The 17,626-nt window shown below is 37.6% G+C and overlaps 2 protein-coding genes and 1 pseudogene across 3 annotated transcripts; 1 reads left to right on the top strand and 2 right to left on the bottom strand.

The window, feature by feature from the left end:
• Positions 1–3,896: 3,896 nt before the first annotated feature.
• Positions 3,897–5,872, bottom strand: LOC143612242 (uncharacterized). The gene is made up of 4 exons (XM_077086272.1): positions 5,687–5,872; positions 5,448–5,567; positions 4,392–4,625; positions 3,897–4,243 (listed from the first exon to the last, which is right to left on the bottom strand). The coding sequence occupies exons 1-4, from the start codon at positions 5,870–5,872 to the stop codon at positions 3,911–3,913; spliced, it is 873 nt and encodes a 290-aa protein (XP_076942387.1). The 3' UTR covers positions 3,897–3,910.
• A 2,288-nt stretch (positions 5,873–8,160) lies between these two features.
• Positions 8,161–12,928, bottom strand: LOC143612238 (mRNA cap guanine-N(7) methyltransferase 2-like; annotated as a pseudogene). The gene is made up of 11 exons (XR_013149913.1): positions 12,812–12,928; positions 12,630–12,708; positions 10,350–10,444; positions 10,088–10,159; positions 9,893–10,002; positions 9,686–9,808; positions 9,504–9,596; positions 9,364–9,432; positions 9,170–9,258; positions 8,957–9,054; positions 8,161–8,346 (listed from the first exon to the last, which is right to left on the bottom strand). The product of XR_013149913.1 is annotated as an mRNA cap guanine-N(7) methyltransferase 2-like (transcript).
• A 4,255-nt stretch (positions 12,929–17,183) lies between these two features.
• LOC143612241 (large ribosomal subunit protein eL27-like) lies at positions 17,184–17,626 on the top strand. Its single transcript, XM_077086271.1, has one exon. The coding sequence runs from the start codon at positions 17,219–17,221 to the stop codon at positions 17,624–17,626; it is 408 nt and encodes a 135-aa protein (XP_076942386.1). The 5' UTR covers positions 17,184–17,218.

The raw sequence follows: 17,626 nt of genomic DNA, 5'->3' as shown, positions 1-17,626 counted from the left end.
CGTCTCTCCCGAAGAGAATGTCGTATGTGTGGTGTGGCTTCCTCATTACGACAAAGTCCACGTCTTCTGTGCGGGAGTGTTTCCCGTCTGTGAGAATGACGGGGAAAGATAGGATGCCCAGGGGGGTGTTTGTGCTGCCGTCAAACCCTTCCATCGAGGCGTAGACCGTTTCCAGGCGTTCCTTGTCTTCGTCGTCTAGCTTGTCGAAGAACTGCCTGTACATAACCGTTGACGAGGGGCCGTTGTCAGCAAGAGTGCGGGAAGTGATGTAGTGCCCCAGCTGGCTTTTGATGACGATAGGGCCTTCTTTGCTGGGTCCTCCTGGCACTCGCGGGAAGCGCACCTCAGCTTCCTTCCACGCGCATGGTTCTGTCGTTCGTCTTTTTCTTCCTCTGACGTTACTATGAACCATGTGGATGCTGATGTCAACGGGCTTTCGTCCGTTGCTTTTGTATCAGTTATCGTTCTTCCCTCCATTCTTGATTGATGCCACAAGGTGTGTAAGTTTTCCATCCTTGACGAATGTTTCAACAATATCCCTCAAGGATATACACTCCTCAGTGGTGTGACCCTTTGTCCCGTGGAAGTCACAGGATTTGCTCTGATCCGCGTTATGTCGCTGCCGGACCATTGGAGCTTTTGGCCATGGGAGTTTTTCGGTGGCAAATATCTCCGTGACGCTTTTGGTGAGTGGCGTCCACCGGGGGTTTCGGCTTGATGGGTGCGTGTTATCCCTTCCGCCTACTAGAGGGCGAGAGCTGGATGAGGTGTCAAAGTTTACCCTTGAGTGCCAAATACCTAGCTTCCTCTTTTTGTTTTGCTGGGCGGTCCGGACGTTGTTTTCTCTAGTCCTCTGCGTGTAGAGGTTTGTACTCTGGGGAAGATCCCTACCTAGTTGCTTCTCCGTTTCGGCAAAGCGCTTGGCCGCCGTCATGATGGCATCCCATGTGGATGGCATGCCGTCTTTACCCGTCAACTTGCGGATAAGCTCTGGGTATTCGGCGCCCTGGATGAAAGCGGCGCGAACAAGATCTTCGCTTATGGTGCCCAGACTCAGCTTTTTCGAGTTGAAGCGAGTGATGAAGTCTAGTAAAGATTCATCTTCGTCTCTAACGCAGTTGAGGATCGTCCACTGCTCTTCAGTATATTTCCTCTGTTGGCTGAAATGCTGGCTGAACTTGTGTTGGAAGTCCGCCCAATCATAGATGTGGTGGACCGGTAAACGATCAAACCACGCCCTGGCCGCTCCAACCAGCGTCATCTGGAACATATAACACCACGTGGGTTCCGTCCAGTTGCTGACGGTTGCCCCCGCTATGAATCTGTTCAAGTGATCATCTGGGTCGGATATACCATCATAAGTGCCGATGTTGGACATCTGTTTGGCACTCTTCGGGGCGATTGCTTCCGCAATGTCCCTTGCAAACTTGGACGTTCCCGCATTTGCAACAGTTGGTCTAAAGGTTTTAGAGAAGTCACGTGGGTTTCTCCCCGCGTTCCTTGGTTTGAAAGTTTCTCCAAAATTCCTTTTCGGTTGGAAGTCCGTTTCCTTGCGCTTCCCTTTCGCCCTATGACGAGGGTTTGCGTCACTGTCGGACTCCTTCCAATCATCGTCCAAGTACTCGCACTCGTTACTCATGTTGAGCTGTCGAGTGTTCCCGAACTCGTCATTAGCCTGTTGGAGGGAACGTAAACGTTCATCCAACTAAGCTTGGAATTCTTTCTGACGTGCTTCTGCCCACGCTATAACTTGATCAAGTGTTTGGCGGGGGAGCCTCGTTTGTTGTTTCTCCAACTAGGTATCAATGAATCCCAGGGGAGGATTGTTTACTGCACTTGCCCCGGCTTGGGTAACCGGGGTAGTGTTCGTAAATATTGTGTACTCGCCGGTGTTCCCCCCAGTAGCTGGGGTTATGGTTACCGGAGTTTCTTGGTCACTCGTTGGCCTTTGCACCGGAGTAACCTTAACCATCTTTCCAGAGGTTTTGAAAAAACTGAGAAAATTAGTTCTAGCTTTTATGCACGGATGGCGCCAATGAAGAAACACTAAGTGACCCCGGCAGATTACGGATAATCTTAGGGTCAAGTAGATGTTTCCCACGAGAGTTAGGTCCGGCAAAGATGGTTATTCTTCTGATGACCTGCAAAACAGACACCGTGAGCTCGTCACTGAGAGGGGGGGGTACCTCCTTGTGACCACCCTCCAGCGTGAGAATCAGACTAGATTGCTCTGAATATAAATGTATATTAAGAGAAATAGCTAGAGTAGATAAGATATGTGATGGTATAAGATAGTATATGATACCGTTCCAAGGTGTTGGAGTATTTATAGCCGAAGGTAGGTTTCCAAGCAGGTACAGCCAGCTGTATAATATTCCTTTTCTACCAACTGTGGGCTACGCACGTGCCATGCTGGTGGTTGGTGGGTAGGCAGCGGCTGATAGTGACATGGCCGGCTGTGTACTATTCCTTTTCCACCAACTGCAGGCTATGTACGTGCCACGACAAGGGTTGGTGAGTAGGCAGCGGCTGATAGTGACATTTTGTACTAGAGCGTGCTCCTCGTCGTACTGTTGTCAGTGAGCTGTCACCCTGTGATTGGTTCATGGGCTGCTTTGGTCAGATCTTGTCTATTTTGTCCATACCTTGGCAGGTATAGTACAAAAGATCCTCCAGAAGCGTACGAACTGGCTCATTTGGGCGGGAGTATTCCCGCCTTGCTCATTCCTTCTTCAGGTGACATTACTGAATTATTGAGAGTTAGTGCCTTGTGCGTGTAGCCTTGCTATTAGTGCGGGTAGCCTTCCCTGATGGCTTGTATCCGCAGCTGCGGGAACAGGCGGGGTACTTCACCATTGGGAGGCTTTTCCTGCGGGAACAGCTGGCGTACTGCGCGTAAGGTCTTCATCTTTCTGAGCATGGTGGGTCCTGCGGAACCAGTTGGTCTTTGCGCAGACGTCCCTCTTCAAGGTGAGTCTTGCGGGTTCAACTGGGCCCTGCTGGGACCTACCTCTTCAGTATCTCTTTTCAACCTTCTATGTTTTTGATTCTTGCCTTTTTAGACTTGTTTTTAACATAATAACACTAATACAGGTATTGCGGATATCATGGGTAGAAGATTCGGAATCCAAAAACTTCCTTACAACAAACACAAGAGTTGGGTTGGTAGCATATCTATGTTTATAGTTGGTTTCTTAATCTCAATTGGGTATGTGCAGAATTGCAGATGCTTGTGTATTATTTGTGTTAGTTTTGTTAGTTAAGATTGAGGTAATAGACTGTTTTACCCTTTTATCCAGGATGCTATACTACTTCTCAAAGTTTGGGTACTTTGAGCTAGATCGGGTGAAAACAATTCAACGAGTGGCATTGGTTGCAATGGTGGCAACATTGGTCGAGTCGCTTCCAACCAAAGGAGGCCTAGATGACAACATTTCTGTTCCATTGGTGAGCATAATAACAGCGTATTTGAGTTTTGGCTTCCAGCCTTGACGTTTTCCGATTTTCGCCCTTCTTTTTGTTGTAAATGTATCATTTTTGTCGAATAAATGTTTGGATGGTAATCATTATTTACTAATGATTCAAACAATAATTTTTACTAATGATTCAAAAAAGCAAGTGATAATATCCGCTAGGAAAACTGAAATGACCCATTAATACCCTGTTAACCAATAAGAAATGGCCTTCAAGGTGTGGTTTTGAATATAACATTCCTTCATCTTATTGTGTTGATTCATGGTTGATTATATACGAAAACTAAGGATAACCGGCAATTTAAACCAATAATATAAATACTTAATTAAACGCACAATGAGGAATTAAAACAGGCATGCCGAGTCAAAACAAAACATTTTAGTTCAAAGACGATTAACATGTCAAAATTTGCTAAAACAACCTTACAATGTTAACATTATTGTGAAAAATCTTTGACAGCAAGTGGCTCATACCATTGAGGACCAAATCCAGCAGCTTTTCTTGCTTTTTCATTGAAAGGAGGCTTCAATGGACCTCTGAAATATGACCTAACAACCTCATGAAACTTGTTAACCGCGTCATCATCACTTTCTTCATCTGCATTATCTCCGCGCGTTCGTGAACAAAGATATTTAAACCATTTAACTCCAGCAGCACAATGAGTGACTTCTTCAGGATAAATAACTTCCTCCAGCAAATCAGCTGTTTTGTTATCACCCCCGTTACGAAAACGAGAAATGGTGGTAGGTAGCACATCCAGTCCTCTTGCCTGTTATTTAATTAACTCTTATTAGTTCATCAAGTGAAAGAAAAATGGACCTTTATGGGATAGTACTCTTAACTATTTATTTAACTATTAAATGCATGAAGATGAAATGAGAAAGATAATAATGTAAGCTGATTGACATTAAGGGTACCTCATGTACACAATGCTCCACTGCAAGGCGTGCAAATAGGTCTTTTGATGTAGCAACAGCCGAGTCCCACAAACCATCATGAGCAGGTAAAGCTCCATAGAAAGAACCTAATTCCTCAAGACGGGCTGCAAGAAGCGTGAAGTGGCGGCCTTCATCTTGTGCAACTCTTACAAAATCATCAAAGAACTCTCTTGGCATTGACTCTTGCTTACTACCAAAACGTGCAATGATGTCCTGTATAAATAACATGCATGCACAAAAACAATCAGATAGATCAAATAAAACATTTTAATTTCACAATCACTATCAATAGCTACAATTCTACAAACACCTATAGCAGTAGGTCCAGGGGCGTAGGTAGCTTTTGAGGAACGGGTTCGGCTGAACCCATACAAATTTCTTTCCAGTGTTATATATTCATATATTTTGACATCCCTGGCTACACCATTGAGTAGGTCCATCATCAACATAATCTAATTAAGGGGAAAGTCGGTTCGGTTATGGGGGCTTAACCATGGCCATAAACGAGGCTTGGTTATAGAAGACTGCCTAACCATAACCATAACCATAACCAAATGGTTGGTTAACCGTCAGTTATGGGTCGGTTTCAGTTAAGTCCGGCAACATAGTTATATGTTTTCCTTTTCATTTATTCTAGTTGAAATCGGTTTGATTTTGGTGTTTCAAACTCAATTATGAAGTTTCGACTCTGAAATATGCCAGTTCCAAACTTGGTTATAATGTTCCAAGCTATCTTATGGACAGTTGCGACCTAAATTTAAACGTTCAAAGTTGGAAATAAAGGTATAAAGCGTGGACATAGAGGCATACATTTTAGAAAAGCATAAACATACAAGGTTGGGTTCGGTTTCGGTAGTCAATTAACGGAGACACATTAACCATAACCATAACCATAACTGAATAGTCGGTTAATCATATTCACTTAACCATAACTATCGATTTTCTTCGGTTATCGCTAGTTTCGGTTAACTTTTTCAGCGTTTGCTCACCCATAAGCAAAATATACATAATGAAAAGACACAGAACAAGAAGTACCCAAGATAAATCAATGGCCCAGCTTTCAGTATGCACCAGGCTATGCACAATAGCCTGTCTGCTCTGCAAGCTCCCGGCTTTCCCGAGCTTCGGCATAAGACTAGGCGACACCAGTTTCACCTGCACAACATTAAAAACCAGCTAGTCATTTCATCGAACACTTGGTGTGCATCAACCAAAAAACAAAAGCAACAACAGATTATTTATTAAATTGTACTGTGAGACTGTTAGAAGCTAACATTGGTGAGTCTGGCGGGTCGGTCTGGGACGATGAGATCAGGCTGAGAAGGGTTGTATGGGTTTGTAATAAGACCTTGGAGCCAATGGTTGGCTATTTGGTCCCCAAGTTTTGCTTTGTCAACTGGGTCAGGTGTGTTCAGCACACGCAGTGCTGCCTCCACAAGAGTTGTTTCATTGCTGCTCATATCTATTAGTTGTAGTTTCTTGGTGGTGTGTATGGTCTTGGTTTTTGATATGCAATTTCAAGTCTTCAAAACAGGTTTTCAAATTCGGTTTGAAAGGTTAAGATTTATTTTACACCAATGTTTTAAAAACATTACATACCGGCCGGTTAAACCGGATATTCGTATGAAAGACGGTATTTAGAGCCCGGTATTTTTGGGCGGTTTTCTGCTAGAACATCGTGTCGTCGGTTTTTTTAAAATACCGGTTTAAACCGGCAAACCGGTTTAAAATCCCAAGATTTTGAGATTTTTTGCGGCTCATATTTTTTAAAAATGACTTTATAACATTGCGGTTAAAATTGAAACGAGTAAACATGGTAAACGACGATTCGTTGGTTAACCAATTTTGTATCCTGCAAATCCAATGTTGGTTTATTTACGTCTTTTGTTACTGAGCTAATTCCGTATACAAAATAGAAACTTTCTATCTGACTCGACAATTGTTCATGTGTGATATTTGGTTCAAGTGCAATGTTTATTAACGTACTTTTGGGTTATTTTTTGAGTGGAAATTGTATTTATATAGAATTACAAGTAAACTATGTAGCCCGGTTGAACCTCCCGGTACATTTCGGTTCAACCGGTTATCCCGTTTTGAACTAAATCTGATATGAGTAAAATACCGGTTTTTAAAATATTGAATGTCGCTGCCATTATGTAGTGGGCTTCAACTAACCCGCATTTAACAATCATGTTGCGATTTAACTAAAAAATAAATTAAAGAAAGAAAATCATATAAAAAAATGTGTGTGTGATTAGTGAATGGTAGTCTACCCCGCCTCTTCGTGTCAAAGGGCGATAAGGGTAACGCCTCCTCTCTCAGCACCCTATTTAACTAAGGTTTTCGCTGAGGTGGCATGAGACATCGTCCTATGACGGAAAGTCTTAGTAAATGTTGGTGGGATTCTTATAGAAGATAAAAAGCGCAACAAATTGTGTAAAAATAGAAGACAAACAGGCAATAAGTTACAGTAAAAGCCCTTTAAAATAAAGTTTGTTTACATAACTTTCATATAAACCTTGAGATTTTCATCCGGGGTTGAGTTTTGGGCTTTTAGTGCAAGGAATTCAGTGAATAGCTAGCGAATACAAATTGTTTCAGTTGTTAAGAGAAGATGGGGCGCACTCAGCAAATGGATTTGGGGTACTATGCCCGAAAAAGGAACATTGCTAGTGTCACGTTAACATGAATTTCGGGGTACCCATTTAGTGGACAACTATCCGACGTAAAATATGAACGCGGGAATGGTTTTGATCGTTGGGGCTTTGGTAATTAAAATAAAAAACTTTTTTTCCTATTTAATCTTCACCATTTACCATTTTACATGCACATTTCTACAAATTCTATACCAATCTTCAACCACAATCATCAATCTTCATGGAGAATTTAAAGAATCAATCAACCAAAAAATCATCTATATCCCGGGTGGGGGGGGGGGGGGTCGAGCACGAGAGGAACCAGTAGAGGACACGGATTTAACCTCTTCGTATGTGTGTTTTTTGTTATTTTTTTTTTGTAATCATATTTTAGTGTAATATTTATTTTTAAGTTTTAATGGAATGGTTTCTATTTTATATATGATTTTATTTAAAAAAGAAAAAAAAAGGATAGTTGAGATGGAGTGTTGCCGATTGTTTAAGTGGTTTTAGGGTACTATATGATATAAATGACATAACATTATAGAATTTATGAAGATTGTGGTACCTTGAGTGACCGCACCTCTTGTCCTTATATAAGACATGTTACATTGTATTGGAAATCTTTCCATTTGTAACTTGCAGCTTCTAACGTTGATCAAATTTAAATGCATATTCTCTCTATATTGTAGGACTTTTAGTATTCAATTTCATCAATATAGAAAAGCTATTCGGAACCACAGTGAAAGTTAGCTCGTGGATTAATAAGTTATCAAAAACTAAAACTGATTATCATTCCTTAACCGGTCCCCTCTGCAAAGTGTTCAAAGTTGGACGAGCAGATACTATTATGTCTTCATGGTTTCTGTTAACAAGAAATTGTTTAACAGACCTTCCATTGGATGCGCATTCGGTAATCCTTTTAAGTGTATATTTTCTTGTACATTAAACGCAAAACGACTGTCCGCTAACAGTAACAATCGATAACACACAATCTTAAGCTTCAAAAGGTTCGATAATTTATCAATAACAACGCGTTACAAGTTACAACTAACAGCTCTAGATAATAATTATTATTATACATTGAGTGGACCCAAAACAGAACAAAAGGTTTAAAATGCAGTTAAAAGACGTAAAATGGCTACATTAGTTGAGTACCAGAAAGCGCAAGGAAGGTTATAGATTAGACAGCTTCTGAGAAACTTTTGTTCAGTTATTTTCCCGATGCAGAAAGTTGAATCACTATGCAATGGTCCAGTTTTGTCTTCATCCCTCCATGTGCTACCTTGCCACTCCCTCTGCGGATTCAATTCAAGGGTCAATCAAAAAGTATAACACACAGGATTACAGGTTAAAACATACCAAACTCGATATCTGAATTCTGAAGCATATACCGATACAACCCCCTAAATCATTCAACAAATACACATTACTGTTGTAATAATATTTGTTTTCATATCATTAATAAATTGATTATAAAAATTAAAGGCCGTATTTGAGAAATATAATACTTTCAATACATTTGTTTTGGTTGATGAGAATTGAATAAGCCACTTAGCAATTAGAGTAACAAATTAACGGAACTACAAACATTAGATTAAATAAAGCATTGTGAATCTAGTGACGAATGAATAAGTAAATTACATTCGTTGCTGTTAATATACTATATGCAAGAGTTAAAATTCAACAAGTCAGTAGAAATATCAAGTGTCAGTAAAAAAAGATGTAAACCTGCCGTTGATCATTTTTTATTTACTGTTTTAAAAAACAAGAAAACGGTACCAATATCGCTTAAAAGGCTGTGAAATGTGGATCGTACTAATGGGACTCAAACACGTAAGAGCATTATATGTAAAAACAACTAAAATTAGTGTGTACATCAATCATCATATGCTAATTAAAACCTGCCTCATCGATGATTTGGGTCCCTTCATGCAATAATGGGGTCATAAGCGGAGGGGCCACGTCGGGATCGGGCTTTTGAAATATGAATGTAGTATACAAGCCTGCAAAAAAAAAACAAAAACAAAAAAAGAAAGAATATTTTCATTTGATTCATGTAAGCAATTCTGGAGAACTTTTGTAAGGTGAAAACCGAAAAGAATGAAGCAGACACGCAACCTAGTACATCATAGAATTTTGGTAACAGCCTCCCTCTGGGGTCCACAAGACCATGACCGGCTTCTAGAAGCATCCCAGAAAACTGTGCTCTGATATCACAAAGAAAAATGAGAAGCCATCAACCTTTATAAACAGAGCACGTCATCGAACACGATATTTCAGAAAAACATATAAGATAATTATTAATTACACACCTGTTATCGTCATAAAATTCCAGCAAATTTTGTATCTCCACATATTCAAGTCCCGCTTCTCTGGCCAACCTGGAAACATGCTATAAGCATTAAATTGCAAAAACTACAATGAATCGTAACTTAGAAGTCAAAATCCCAACCTGATCAAGCTTGGAAAATGTACCAAGCAATGTGTTTCAGCAGAGGCGTCATTTGCAAACTTCAGCTGGTACTTTTTCCCAAAAAACGGAAACCTGTAATTTACCATACAATAAAAGATAAATTCAGATAGTCTTAATTTAATATTAAAAAAAATTATGACGGGGTGGATGTTTTGTTGTACTTCTCTTCTTCAACTTCAAAAGTGATCATATAGTTTTCAGTTCGAATGCAATTAGGAACAACATTTGCCTTCATACCACCACTCCGGTTGTGATATGCTTCAACATTTTTCTGATACTTTGCCCTGCAATTTCATTCAGCAGCACATATTAATGCCCAATAAAGGCTACCAGTTATTTAACCTGATATAAAAAATATTGTAGCATACCATATAGTAGACGAGTCCAGAGTAATGCCCATAAGATAACCTCCAGGTTTCAATAAAGATGATACATTTTGCAGAAGTCTTCGTACTTTCTCCTCAGTTTAAAACCAGAACTGCAGTAGAACATTAAGTTAACATTGTTGCTGATTATATGAGAGATAATTGATATTATTATTAGCACAAACAATGAAGTCAGACCTGCAAATGTTGCATGCAACAAACTATATCAGCTGTATTTCCCTTGTCCCCTAAATTTGCTTCCAAGTTTTCCTGAATAATAAGTGAATAAGATGCATGGTCAGAAATACTTAAATGAGCTAAAAATATGCAGGTAGATACATATATAGTTATATACAATGCAATTAGATAAAGTTCTGAGTGTAACATTTTCTCAAAACCACACATTTATGAAAGACGTTTGAATTTATATAATAAACTATGAAAACTTTAAACGACTTACAATGCAGGGGTCAAGCTCATAAAAGTCAGAAGTGTAAGTCTTGCGTTGACTTTCCCATGCTTCTCGAACTTCTCTAACTCCGGATGATGCTTCATCTGCCAACATAAAGATCCCACTAATATTGTCAGACATAAAGCAAAGAAATTAACTTCTTCAAATGTACCAGATCACTCCAAATCCTCTAACAAAGAGAAATTGTAAGAAAAAAACAAGAAGGTAGATGTCAACAAAGAAAAATGTGAGCAATGCAATCAAGTAGAAAAATTTCATAGTTTCATGAGATAGTTTATTCACAAATGTGTCCATTACAGAACTACGCCACCTAGAAAGAATTAAAACTGTTCAAGAGAAGTTGACTATTGCTTCATTTAGAAACAACAACTTCGTTGTCTGTGTCAACATATACAAAACTATTATGTGATCCTAACTAAAGAGTATATGGAAGACTGTCTGAGCTGGAAATGAGGATCGTGTGGACTGTGGGGCTCTTGCATTTCAATAAAATTAACCAACCCTCATGTGCCATCAATTAGTCAATAGATTGTTAGGCTGTACTCTTTGTAATACTATGTTATCCATCAAGAAGTAATGAGAAAATAACTGACTTTCGGTCTCTCTTTCTCTATTCCTAGATGTGTGTGTGTGTGTGTGTGCACGAGAGTATCTTACAGCTCCAGGGATTATTCAAATCGTAATCATACAAAGAATGACAAGGAAGCAAGGCAAGGATGCATTATATTCTTCATCAACTTGTTCAGAGCTTAAGGAAATAGAGGTAAGGTTCATAGATGTTGTAAAAGACTAAAAAGGTATTTGGGATAAAACTGAATGCAGTAATCAACAGAAACATGTTCAGATTTCACAGAATACTAATTCAACTTCTAAGATGTGTGATCTCCTATCTCAAATCTCAACGCAGGTGTCCCAATCTAGCACATCCATTAGAGAGGAGAAGCTTTATAGCATGTCCTGAAAGACTATGGTGAGGATTTTAAATTATGAAGGTGTTTAAACCTAGGCTTAAAATCTTCATCAAGCTTATTTCCTTGTGTAATTGCAAGAATCTGCTCTCAAGTTAAAACAATCTAAATTCAAACCCAAAACACCCTGCTTCCAATATTCAGCAGCCCCTTACAAAAGTCAAAAACACCCCAACAGATTAAGAGATCGTTGCTTTTGATGCTATAAACACAGACTCTCAAAAGACTTCTGCAATCCGCTGCACAAACCCCAACAAAAGAGTTGTTGGGTTGTGAACTTGGTACGAGTGAAAATGCACTTTTTGGGAAACTACTTAAAAGAAATCAAGAAACGCACTGGCAATGTTCTTAAAGGGTCTGACTCGATGTTCATAACAGCAGGTGGTAGTAGCGGTGCAAGATCTAGTGTTGTTCCGGTAGCAACTAAAGCATCAAAAAAAGAGTCTAACGATGGTACAGCTATTCCAAAATTGGAATTAGAATATGTAGACGGACAAAAGGTTAAAGGGTGAACAAAAGAACGAAATGAAACCAAAAGAAATCAGAGTCCAGACATCAGTGGTGCTAATGAATCAGAAACCAAAAAAAATGTAATTTTAAAACTCAAAACTGTGGTGCAAGTTAACAAAAAAATGCAGAAGAAGATATCTGGTAGCTTTACACCTTAACACCTGCAACAAGCTTAGCTTAGCTACAGTTGAAAATACTGAGCCTTTAGATACATTAAAGATGCTCTAAAGGATGAATTCAACTACAGACCCAATCTCAAGTTTCTAAAACGAACGAGTGAAACACGTATGAATTCAGCATCAATTATTAAAACCAGTGTCTTAAAACCCGGTTTATACCGGCCGGTTGAAACGGTTATACCGGATTCCGATCATGCAAACGGTATGTAGAGCCCGGTATTTTTGGGCGGTTTTCTAAAGCATTGAACCGCTGGTTTTTCTGAACATACCGGTTTTGAGCCCAACAGATTTTTGGTATCTTTTGCATCCCATATTTTAAAAATGACTTTCAACCTAGCATATAAAATTGAAATGAGTAAACCAGTAAACGATGTCATAATCCTATTGCATATTTTTATTTTAAAACGAATTTTGTTTGCAAGAAAAGTGTGTTTGTATTTTTTTTTTTGTTATGGATCAGCTTTTGGATTATATTTTATTATGGTTTTATGTACATTTGGTTTATTTTTTGAGTTGAAATTGCATTTATATGAAATTACTGGGTAAACGAGTTGTACCATTTTATGAAAGCATCTTAAAGGTTAATAATATAATAGTTATATTGAAGTTACCAATTCCAATGAAGTGGCCGATTTGAGCTTCGTCCCAGCGGTCTTCATCCGGTACTCTTCCGCAATACAATTCACACACCTTAACAACCAACCAAAATCACATGAAATGATATTATTTTATTATATATATACGTATATGTAGTTTAACAAAAACACATACAGATGAGGGTGAGATTACGGACAGTGGCGTATGGGGAGACGAATATGTTAATTAGAGCAGTCTTGACGGCTTCGAGTAGTCGGTGGTGAGTTGAATCAGCAGCGTTCCTACTGTTACTGTTGGTGTGTGTAGGTATCATCTTCTTTCTTCTATTAAACCCTATATAGGTCTGGGAGGAGTGAACACGGACTTATCAATAATGCTCAAAGATTTTGCTGCTTAAGGGGGTGGGCTGTTCGCCCTGCTTTATATTTTTTTTATATTTTAGACTAGTTTATAATCTCCTAGATTTTATTCCCAACACAGGGTTGTTTACATTATTTGTTTTTAATTTATTTATATATATATATATATATATTTGGATTTTAATTTTATTTATTGTAAGAAAGTTAATAATTAATATAATTGAGGTTTGATGATAAATGATTTCACAAATAAATAATACATTATAATCCGGTTTAAAGGCTATCAGGGTTTGATGATATCCATTACCCGTTTATTTTCTTTATTATTAAATTGTTTCTTAATTATAAATAGTATCATTTTTTAATAAAATAGAATATTAATTTTTAGTATATCCCTATTTTATAGGATTTTCATATCAAATATTTTATGAGATTAATTTTTAATATAATGAGATGTTATAACCCGTTTAAGAGCTATCTAGGTTTGGTGAGACCTTTACCCGTGAATTCGGGTCAAATGCGTGAAAACCTTCATTTACAAATAAAGCAATCTGATGGCTTGAGAGAATGGTTGTTTTACATTTTTTGTTTTTTAATATTTATTTTTTGAATTTTAATTTTCTTTATTGTAAAGTTAATAATATACTTAGGGTTCGATAATGAAAGAGTTTCATAAATAAATGATATGTTATAACCCGTTTAAAAGCTATCTAGATTTGGTGACCCATGGCCCGCTTATGCTTTTTACTATAAAATTATTTATTAATTATAAATAATATATTTTTCTTTTTAAATTGGATATTAAATTTTAGTATATCCCTATTTTATAGGATTTTCATATCAAATAATTGGTAAGATAATTTTTAATTTAATGAGACGTTATAACTCATTTAAGAGCTATCTGATTTTGGTAAGATTCATACCCATGAATTTGGGTTAAATAAATGAGATGCCTCCATTTAAAAATCAAGCAATCTGGTGGCTTCTATAAAAGGGGGGAGCGACCACATCGCGATACATAAGATTTTAGGGGTTTCGTTTATATATATTATAGATTATTTAATAAGTTATTTTTAAGTGTTTTGATTAGCTTATATTCTACAAGTTAATAATAAGTTGTTAAATCCATCAATTTTTAGTTTGTTAGAGTAATAAGTTACTTCAATAATTATTAATTTATCACAATTTGAGGGCAAATGAGTAACTTACACCCTTACACAATTAAGTTTCTTCAAATAAGCTAAAAAACCATCTTCAAATTTGCTTAAAAAGCTTATAAGCATAAGCTTAAAAAGCTAAACCAAACACCAAACTAAGCTTATTTTGTAAAAAAAAAAAACTAAAAAAGCTATAAGCCTTGTTAAAAAAGCTAGGCTAAACACCCCCCTAAATTGGGGTATTATTTATTTAAATTATTACAAGTTTCGAGCTTGGGTTTAGATCGCTTGTGGTTTAACTAAAAAGTAAAAAATATTATGTTGTGTTACTGCTACGTAGTTCTAGTCCTTAAAAGAAAAGCATAACGGTTTAAACAATACAATAATTATTTAATATTTTTTATATGATTGTAACTTGGTAGATTGTCCTCGTGTTCAAAAACGTGCACGTAAGCCTTGGCAAACACAATCTCTTCTTTCAAAGTCCACTTCTTGCATCTCACTTCAGAAGACAGAAGGCGATTCCACATTTTTTGTGGGTTTTTTTCCCTTACCTTTTGTTTTCTTTTGGGTTGATGGAGTAGCTTTAACACTAAAGATAATGGGCTCCACTGATGATGTTTCGGTGCTTGACATAGCAAGAATATGGTGTTGTTGGCATTGTTGTTGAAACTGATGGAACATCATTTGTTGTTGAAGTTGTTGGAACATCATTTGTTGTTGTGAAGCCTGTTGCAACCATCCAGAAACTTGATGGAACCGTTGAAAACCGACATTATTGGTTGGTTTAGTTGTGTATGTGGAAATCCGAAGTTTGGAAGTGATATGTTTGGGGTTTCATCTACAATACCTTGATTCAACAACTGGGTATAGTTTAAGTTTTGGTTTTGATTCATTTCTTTGTATGGTGAGTGGTGAGAGTGATATGTAAATTTGGCGAATATGATGAAACTTGGTGTATATATATTTTTTTCTTTGTGTATTCAACGAATAAATGGTTATTTTGTATCGAATAAAAAAGTTGGTAAACAATTACTTCTAAAGTAAATGAAGTTTTAAATAAGATGGTGAAAATAAGACGGTTGATAAAGAATTGATTGTAAAGTCAAAATCTTTAAAGATGTTAGTTGGTAAAGAACTGATTGTAAAGAATTGAATTGTAAATTAAATAAATTACATATGATCTATTGCATGACAATGAAGTTAATATTAAAAAAAAAGGAAATAGTCAACGAAAAATGCATAAGAACCAAAAAAGAGAGGCCCTTCCACTCGAGCATATATTATAATCAATCATACTATAATGTGCCTGAAAAGTTGGGCAAACTTCACATCATCACGGACTGAGGAATTTCAAGAGCCTTGGAGAAAGTCTTATAATAATACAAGTTTGATTTGCAACTTTTATTTCGATTTAGAAGAGGAGTAGAGAGGAGTAGCGTATTCAACTTGAGAAATCTCGTGACTTGTGTAATTTATTTCTTCTATTGTTTATGTCATGCAGTGACGGATCCAGGATTTTTTTCTAGTGGGTTCACTGTTTTTAGGTGCTCCGAATTCATAGGATCGGGCATAAAAATTTTCGGGTTAATTCAATGGTTTGGGTCAGGTCAAGTTAATCACATAATAAAAATACGATACAGTAATAAAAAAAATGACTCCATTAAAAAACAATGGATAATCCGCATGCCTTTGTCATTGGTGTAACTATACGAGTGGGCTAATGATCGCATTTTTTCCTACGGTTAAAACTACGCTTAAATTTCATCTTAATTTCACAAGTTATAAATAGATAAAGTTTCATAAACATAAATGCAAATGCTACAATTGCATACACCTTTACACTTAGAGCAACCATATTTGTTTAATTAGGCCACATCTAGATACATATATGAAGCATATGCATCGGCAAATAAATTATTAAACCAAGAATTTAGTCTTAAATATTTTTAAAAAAACAATGCATTAGCACAATTACACAGCACTGGAAAGCTAACATGGAGGCATGCGCAACAATACTTGACGGTACATGGCTTAGCCTTTGCTTGAATCTTGTAGTTAATGTATATAACCCTAAATATGTTTTGAATAAAATATATTAAAGAGCATATAGCAAGAGAGAATCAAACCCAGGTATCTCCAACTATAAAGTAAAGATTTAACCACTAGAGCATTAGTTTAATTTGTGTAATAGTTCACTCTATATTTTATATGTGGGTTAACTCCAGTCTTTTTATATGGACGTTCTACTAAAAATTCGAAACTCAGTGGGTTCCCGTGAATCCGGTGAACCCACTCTAGATCCGCCCATGATGTCATGGTTGTACAAATCAAATTATAAGCTAACAAAAATTCAAGGATTCGAATATACATAACCAAACCAACAACTATACTTTCTACTTGAAAGTTTACAAGAACCTGTAACCTTAGGTCAAATCAACCGAGTTGAATTACCAGTAGACTTTTGTCAAGCTAGTCATGAACATTTCAAGAGTTTACTATTAACGCCTTTTCTAAATTAAAGGTGAGTTATGATGATGCAATATTTTTTGACGATGCGTCATTTTCTGGAATGGCTTAGTAGTGCCAGAAAAAAAATAAGGAGAAAGCTAGGAGCGATAGCATACATTTCAATAGCTAAGAGTGTCTCCAACCAACAAGAGAAAGTTGAAAGTATTTAAATCCAATAACCCTAATTAAAAAGTTTTAGTTTCAGATGTACGACTAGGCGAGTATATGACTTTCACTAGTTAGACTCCTTGAACTAAATGAGTTTTATCTCACCGAATTACCGTTCATTCGGGCGAGTGTTCACGGGCGTTGGCCTTAGGTGAAGTTTTTTTCCGGATTAAAAGAGGAGTGTATTTAGTCAGTAATTCATTTGGAGGATTCGTTGAACGTTAAATTTAAAAAAAAAAATCAAATGAAACGGATAATGGGCTAACTAGCCTATTGGGCCTAACACCATACCCACCACCAGTCCACCACAACTACACTCTGTAAACCCACTCATCCATACCCTAACACCACTTCGCTAAATCACAACCCCGGCGGCGGCAGACCAAACCCTAACCCTAACAACCAGAAATGGTGAAGTTCCTAAAACCTAACAAGGCAGTAGTCGTCCTCAACGGCCGTTTCGCCGGCCGTAAAGCCGTCATCGTGAAGCAATTCGATGACGGAACACGTGACCGTCCGTACGGCCACTGCCTCGTCGCCGGAATCTCCAAGTACCCGAAGAAGGTGATCCGTAAGGACTCTGCAAAGAAGACTGCGAAGAAGTCACGCGTCAAGGCGTTTATTAAGCTCGTGAATTATAATCATATTATGCCGACGAGGTATACGCTTGATGTGGATTTGAAGGATGTGGTTTCGGTTGATGCGTTGCAGTCACGGGATAAGAAGGTGAGTGCGTGTAAGGAGACGAAGAAGCGGTTTGAGGACCGGTTTAAGAGTGGGAAGAACCGGTGGTTTTTTTCTAAACTCCGGTTCTGA

This window comes from Bidens hawaiensis, unplaced genomic scaffold, assembly GCF_021521415.1.
Source record: "Bidens hawaiensis isolate Kalapana, Puna unplaced genomic scaffold, B.hawaiensis_p1.1 tig00034026_1, whole genome shotgun sequence".
NCBI classification, from domain to species: Eukaryota; Viridiplantae; Streptophyta; class Magnoliopsida; order Asterales; family Asteraceae; genus Bidens; species Bidens hawaiensis.
Note: the sequence above shows the minus strand (reverse complement) of the source record. Positions and strands in the feature narration are given on the sequence as shown.

Excerpts from the sequence above, each read along its gene's own strand:
- LOC143612242 (XM_077086272.1), bottom strand. The coding sequence starts at position 5,872 with ATGAGCAGCAATGAAACAACTCTTGTGGAGGCAGCACTGCGTGTGCTG. Across the intron at positions 5,568-5,686 it reads GACCCGCCAGACTCACCAAT|GTGAAACTGGTGTCGCCTAG; the intron begins GTTAGCTTCTAA and ends AATGTTGTGCAG. Across the intron at positions 4,244-4,391 it reads TGGAGCATTGTGTACATGAG|GCAAGAGGACTGGATGTGCT; the intron begins GTACCCTTAATG and ends ATTAAATAACAG.
- LOC143612241 (XM_077086271.1), top strand. The coding sequence starts at position 17,219 with ATGGTGAAGTTCCTAAAACCTAACAAGGCAGTAGTCGTCCTCAACGGC.